Here is a 7,320-nt window from a genome sequence, read left to right on the forward strand (position 1 = left end):
TTCTTGCTTGGCACAATTTCTGCCAACATTTCTCCTTTTCCCTCCATGTCACGGCGTCACTTTTCTTGGACTCCAGAATGTCCTTATGGATTTTCACCAGCCGTAATAGCTCCTCCACTTCCTGCTTGGAAAAATTGGATGACCTGTTAGTGTAGCTCACGCAATTCATTTTATTACAGTCAGATTATGAACTTATGAAACAAATTGCATATGGCATTTACGACATTTACGTCAATGAACGACGGCAGGTCAATTTCAATTCACTTGTCACTTGTCAATGTTGTCGTGTCTACGAGTCTTTAACTGAAAGATATACAAATGATATTTTAGCATTTTATCGGTTTAAACCTAAGTTCAAATATAAGTTTAAACCCAAGTTTAAACTGAACTATAAACGAGACCTATACAACTGGCCCTAAGTAGTTTAATGGGAGGTCTGGTTTTTCTTCACGTAGCGTTCTAAGATTTTCAATTAGGCTTGAGTGGAATCTCTCAATGGGACTATTACTGTTAGGGTTATAAGCTGTAACATAATGTATATCAATTTGGTGTAGTAAACAAAAATCCTGAATAACATGATTTTTAAATTCCAGTCCATTGTCACATGTAATTTTATTTGGTATTCCGTAATGACTGATATATTGAATTAGTTTATTGGTCGTTTCTATAGCTGTTAATTAATTAACAGGGTAGGCTTGTCCGAATTTTGAAAAACTATCAATTATTGTTATGAAATATTGACCGGCATATTTGAATGAGTCAATATATAAATGTGGACTTTGTCCTATTGGTGTGGGTTTGAAGACGAGCGCTGTGGGGTGACGTTCGTACTTCGATTTTTGACAGATGTCGCATGTATTAATGTAATTTCTCACATCTTTATCCATATCAGGCCAATAAAAATGTTTCTCAAGTGCGGTGAGGTTTTCATTTATTCCTCTATGTGTTGTCTTTGTTTCGTGATAATATTTTAACGTTAGTTCTTTTTCCGATTCATCTGTGACGTCTGTTACCATTTTAGTAGAGATAATTAGGTTGAATGAATTGTTTTGGAAGTTATCTGTAACTGATTGAATAAATGGTATTTTAAAATTTTCAGATTTGGAAAGCACGCAATATGTAGTGTTAGGTTTCAAATAGTTCTTAATCAAATTTAGGAAGATTTCATGAAAATTTGAGTCTTCTGGGATTTGCCAATGCATGCGGTTTTTATCAAATATCTTTTCGTGGTTTGATTTTACTTCAGCGATTTTGTTGAGTGAAATGATGATCTGATTTCTGTACGTATTTATGATTTTTTCAGTATAAGGTATTTTTAATGTGGGTTCTTCATGACTAGTATGTACCGTTTCGTTATCACTTATGTCTTTCTCTTGACTAATCGCGGGTTTTATTATATCTGATAATATGTGTATCTTATCGTTCTCATTGTTACTAATACTTTCTTGATTTTCTCTAGGATTGACCGATTTTGAAGTAGGTGATTCGTTGAATTCTGAAATTTCTGAGTCAATAATTCTATCTATCTCTTCCAGAGATATTTCAGGGATTTCATCTATGTTATTCATTATAGAGATGTTATCTATGTCATCTAATATATCAAAGGGGTGAATTTCGACACGAGATAAGGCGTCTGCATTCGTATTATGTTTACCTTTTTTATAATTTATATTATAATAATATTTTTCCAGTTTCAAGCGCCATCTTACAAGTTTAGAATTAGGTTCTTTTAAAGAAAATAACCATTGAAGTGGTTTATGATCGGTTATTATATTGAATTTTGTTCCGAAAAGGTAGGGTCTAAAATACTTAGTAGCCCATATTACATACAGCAAGGAGTTCTTTTTCAATTGTACTGCAATTACATTCTGCTGGATTCAGTGTCCGTGATGCATATGCAATTGGTGGATCATTACCGATGGGTCCTTGAGATAATATGGCCCCAATGGCCGTTTTCACACTAGCCGACACGACCCCGACCCGACACCGACCCGACACCTACCCGATTTGATGCCGACCTGATAAAATCGGATGTGCTTTCACATCAGACAGACAGTCGGTGGCAGTAATTCGACGTAGCAGCTCTGTGTTTTATAAACGTGAAAAAATGGCTGACAGACGTTTGTATTTGTTATATTTGTTGCATTTAAGATCTAAGAGGCGGAAATACATGAGGAAGTATTGGGTCCACCCGATCATTAAAGTTCGGTATGTAGAAGGCGCATTCTACACTCTATTTGAGAAATTAGCTTCGGAGGAAAAAAAGTTTTTTAATTTTTTCCGAATGAGTAATGCTACATTTGATTACTTAGTTGTGAACTTGCGTGATTCTATCAAGAAAGAAGACACCAAATTCCGAATGGCAATACCACCTGAAGAAATGTTGTCAGTAACATTAAGGTAAGTGGATTGTAAATATTAGTTCAACATCTTATTTGATGAAAACTTAATTTATGCTTTCAGATTACAAAAATTCCCAAAAAAAGTTACCTATACTTATTACATTGCTACAATGGTACTGTATTTCTTAATCTATGGTAATATCAATATTTGAGTATCAGCTTAGGTTTAAGGCCAAGCAGAACTTCCCATTTCATCATTTCGGAGGTAGACGGAATTACCAGATGAAACAAAGTCGTGGGTGCTTGGATAGTTAAAAGTGGAAAGAGCAGCTGAGCTTGGACGTGATCGTTTGTCTTTTATAGATTTAATAGCCCCCAGAAATTCCATATGAAGATCAAGTAATTCAGATTCGTTAAAGTCACGTATGTATGGCTTAAACGAGAGCAGCATTAACTCGTGATCAGTAGGTACATGTGCAGGCTTTTTAATTTCAGATAGAATTTCTTGCTCAATGAAGTCAGGTTCCCGTCTTTTCAAGTTTTTTCCAGGAGGTCTATTTACTTTCTTCTTTTGGTTAATAGATACGTTAGCACATATTACTTGTGAATCATTTGGAAGAATCGCATGATCATTTACCTCGGTTTCTGAGGGAGATAGAGGTTGAATTTGTGTATCACTTTCATCTTCTGGTTGCACAGCCTGAGTCAAGTTGTTTATGGTGTCATCTTTTTGGATTGATTTCAGTAGGTATTGCAAGTGTTCGGCGTACATATAACTCTTTTTTGCAGCTTGTCCACTTTTTGTTTTTTGAGAACGTATGAAAGCATCCCTTATGTTTTCCCATTTCTTCATTATGACATCGCCTGAAACAAGAATCATTTTGTAGTGTTATGCTTATCAAACAACTGTTTTGTTTTTCAAGCTGCGGGTAACAACTAGTTCTGTAATAATTTACCGTATTTATACCTGTATTATAGTTACATTTATTGTTACAGGTATCTGGCATCAGGAAACACATTGACAGATTTGCATTACACATTTAGGATTGGCATTTCTACATTAAGCAATATAATTAATATTGTATGCAGTAAAATATGGGACATATTTTGTGGCGAATACCTAAAAGAAATGAAACGGCAAGACTGGGAAGAAGTCGCAGACGAGTTTAAAAGAAAAGCAAATTTTCCAATGTGCCTAGGCGCGATAGACGGCAAGCACATTCGGATACAAAATTTTCCTCATGCTGGATCAGTGCATTTTCACTATAAAAAGTTTTATTCCATAGTACTGTTAGCTATTGTAGATGCTAACTACAAGTTTGTCTATGTTGATATCGGTGCATATGGTAAGGATTGTGACTCTTCCATTCTACAATGTACAGAATTTTGGAGAAAGTTAAGTCTTGGAGAACTAGACATTCCTCCGTCGAAGGGTCTTCCCCCAAAAGATATAAAAGTGCCACATGTTTTTCTTGGTGACAGTGCGTTTGCTATTCACGAACACATCTTGAAGGAGTTTTCAAGTAATAATATGAGTGTTAAGCAACGTGTTTTCAATTACAGACTACACCGAGCTCGCAGGTATGTTGAGTGTGCATTTGGCATCCTCAGCAACAAATGGAGGATCTTCCATAGACCTTTAAATGTTTCTAAACAGTTTTCCAAAAATATTGTCAAAGCTTGTGTGGTTTTACACAATATAGTTCGGTCGAGAGACGTGGGAGGACATGATGACGAAATGATAGTTCCAGGAACTCAATTCCAAAACCTAACCAGGAAGACGAAGGAAACAGGAAAAACCGGGAGAGGTGTTCGCACAACTTTTGCCAACTATTTTGTGAGTGATGAAGGCAAGTTACCTTGGCAGTTATCAAAAATCTAAGGCTATTATGAACTAATAGGATTCTTAACCAACAATGTACATAATGTACTAAACTAAAAAGGTACATTAAAAATTGTACGTACTTACCGACTTTTTTCTTTTCTTCCGTATTTAATGTGTCATATCCATCTTCTAGGTATTCAAATATTTCCTTCCAGCTCCTTTGACGAAGAATTTTATTTTTGTTTCCCTCATCACTTTTATCCCATAAACAAGGCTTTGATTCGACTAATTCAATCAGAGTTACTATGTCATACTTAAATACACTCATTTTAAAAACACTTCAGAACGAAGAACGAACAAACAACTAACAACCGGTGGCTAAATTATCGGGCCGATAGTAGTGGGGCAGGTGGTGCCCGCCGACATGGCGGCACCGATACCGACCCGACGCCGACATTTCGTCTAGTCTGAAAGCGCTCCCTTGTATTAAATGCTATGTTTACTCCAGTGTTGTCGGGCCGATGTCGGGCCGATATCGTGTCGGTGGTGTGTCGGCTAGTGTGAAAACGGCCAATAGCGAAATTAGAAGCGTCCGTTGTGACATTCAAAGGTTTCGAGAAGTCCGGGTATTGTAAAATTGGATCATTAATTAAAATTCTTTTACAACTTTCGAAGCTATCTATGGATTCGGGTGTTTGTTTAATTTGTGCCTTTCTTTAAACACTGAGTTAGAGTTTTTGTTATTTTCGCAAAGTTATTTATGAATTTGTAGTAACCGATTAGTCGTAGGAATGATTTTATTTCTTTCGCTGTTTTAGAAAGTGGACATTTTTGGATAGCCATTATTTTCTTTGGGTTTGGTTTAATACCTTCTGAAGTTATTAAGTGACCTGAACACTCTACGATTTTACATAAAAATTCTGATTTATCTAATTGAATTTTAAGTCCGGCTTCTTGTAATCTTTGGAATACTGAGTTTAGGTTACTAATATGTTCCTGTAATGAAGTAGAAAATATTATTATATCATCCATGTAAACAAGGCAAATTTTATTTTGTAGATTCTTCAGTATATTGTCCATAGCACGTTGAAATGTAGCTGGAGCATTCTTCAAACCAAAAGGCATTCTAGTAAATTTTCTACATTAAATGCTGTTTTTGGGATGGAATCTGGGTGCATTTCGATTTGGTGAAATCCAGATGCAAAATCCAATGTGGTAAAGTATTGACTTCTGCCAAGCTTGTCGAAAATGTCCGTTATGTTCAGGATGGGGTATCTATCTTCGATTGTTTTTTCGTTTACTTTTCTATAATCAACTACTACTCTCCATTTCTGCTTTCCGCTTGCGTCGATTTTCTTCGGTACGATCCAGATCGGTGAGCTCCATGGCGATTGAGATGGTCTGATGATTCAATCTTCCAACATTTTGATGATTTGCTTTTCTACTTCTGGTTTATGAATGTAAGGGTACCTATACGATTTTGTGTGAACTGGGATTTTGACAGTTGTTTTTATTTCATGTTTCACTTTATTGGTAAAAAATAATTTATTATCCGATTCATGAAAAATATTTTTAAAGCGGTTTATTACTTTTTCTAACGATTGTTTCTCTTCTGAGTTTAAGTGATCTATTTCAAGTCTTTCAAAGTGAACTCGTTTACTTTATAAGTAGAGTCGTTATTATTATTTTCATTTAATATTCCTTCTAATGAAAAACATTCAAAGTGTGTATCGCTGAAATGTGTCGCAAAAGGTCTGAGAAAATTCTCGTCGATTTCAATAATTTTCGTTGAGGGTTCTGTGTTTATAATTTCTATTGTAGTTAAACCATCTTTTACTTGAATCAAACTTTCTGAAATAATCAATGTTCCGTTATTTTTTTCTAATTTTGGAATTATTAGTTCCATATCAGGAATATTTGTTTTTATTCTTTTGATAGTAGAAGAACAAGGTGGTATTTCTAATTTTTGAGTGTTGAAATCTTGGTAATGTAGAGGAAGTGAAAATCCTGAGTTTCTTCATGAGTTTTCTGTGAATAGTCATCAGAGTTTGTATTATCGTTTCGTACGTCTCTGTGGTAGGTATTTTGTCTGGGGTGTGACTCGGCATTATAAAGCTCTTCTGACATGAAATTTGGTTGTCCTCTTTGTTGGAAATAATTATTTTGTCGAGTATTTTGTATAGTGGGTGTACGAGATGGGGTTGACATAGGTGTGGGTTTATTTTTAGGTTTTGGAGAATTTCTTGGGTCAAATACCTTTTTATGTTTACCAAAACCTTGGGAATTAGTATGGTATTGAAGTGGGATTTGTCGTGGTTGAATATTAATTGGTTGACTAGGAAAAGTTTGTCTAATAGTTTGAGGTTCGTAGAAATTTTGAGTTGGTCTTGTTTGTCGTTGATCGACGTTGTACGTATTGTCAGGTCGATTATAAAAATTTCGATTAGGTTGGCGGAAATTGTTATTTTTATCATTAAATATACCTTTGTGTGATTATTCGTTCGTAGTCTGTTTCTATTTTCACTTTGTAAAATATTTATTCTCTGTTCATTGTGAAAATATCTATAAACGACTTCGTTAGCTTGTGCTAAATTTTGAGGGTTTCTAATGTCAAGTAAAAGTTTAAGTTTGTCGTCTGAATTCGCCATTAAGACATCGAGAGTATTTCCTTCTGCTTGTTCCATCAATAGAGCTTTATGAGGTTCGGGAAGTGATGTATCTGACGTGATTTTAATTTAAGTCGCGTTTTCATTTGTTTTATTCTTTCAAGAAAATCTAAAATATTTTCATTTTTGTTAATAGTTAGATGGAGAAAATCACGAGTTAGTGTTTGTCTGTCAATTCTATCTCCGTAATGTTCTCTTAAAGCTGTACGAACTAAAGGCCAGGTAGTCAAGTCAGGTCTACACATGAGAAAATTGAAAAAGTAATCTATTAATTTTGAGCAGATTGCATTAAACGTAAAGTCATTCAAATTATTGTCATTTGTACGACCATAATTATTGAAAAAATTATCACACCTTCCAATGAAGCTTTATAATTGATAAATATCACCTGAAAATATAGATAAATAATCTGCGATAGCTTTTGCCTCTTGAATGGTGGGAGTTTGAGTATTTACTTGTCTTGGAGTAATGGACATGTTTTTTAAGA

General features: G+C 34.8%; 1 protein-coding gene across 1 annotated transcript; it reads right to left on the minus strand.

Annotated features, from left to right (window-relative positions):
• Nucleotides 1–2,431: 2,431 nt before the first annotated feature.
• LOC141486872 (uncharacterized) lies at nt 2,432–4,745 on the minus strand. Its single transcript, XM_074185462.1, has 2 exons — nt 4,312–4,745; nt 2,432–3,206 (listed from the first exon to the last, which is right to left on the minus strand). The coding sequence occupies exons 1-2, from the start codon at nt 4,493–4,495 to the stop codon at nt 2,569–2,571; spliced, it is 822 nt and encodes a 273-aa protein (XP_074041563.1). The 5' UTR covers nt 4,496–4,745; the 3' UTR covers nt 2,432–2,568.
• Nucleotides 4,746–7,320: the final 2,575 nt, after the last annotated feature.

Source organism: Leptinotarsa decemlineata, unplaced genomic scaffold (assembly GCF_025532065.1).
Source record: "Leptinotarsa decemlineata unplaced genomic scaffold, Ldec_3_MD MMD2_tig00026374_RagTag_RagTag, whole genome shotgun sequence".
Classification (NCBI taxonomy): domain Eukaryota; kingdom Metazoa; phylum Arthropoda; class Insecta; order Coleoptera; family Chrysomelidae; genus Leptinotarsa; species Leptinotarsa decemlineata.

Excerpts from the sequence above, each read along its gene's own strand:
- LOC141486872 (XM_074185462.1), bottom strand. The coding sequence starts at position 4,495 with ATGAGTGTATTTAAGTATGACATAGTAACTCTGATTGAATTAGTCGAA. Across the intron at positions 3,207-4,311 it reads GGAAGAAAAGAAAAAAGTCG|GCGATGTCATAATGAAGAAA; the intron begins GTAAGTACGTAC and ends TTCTTGTTTCAG.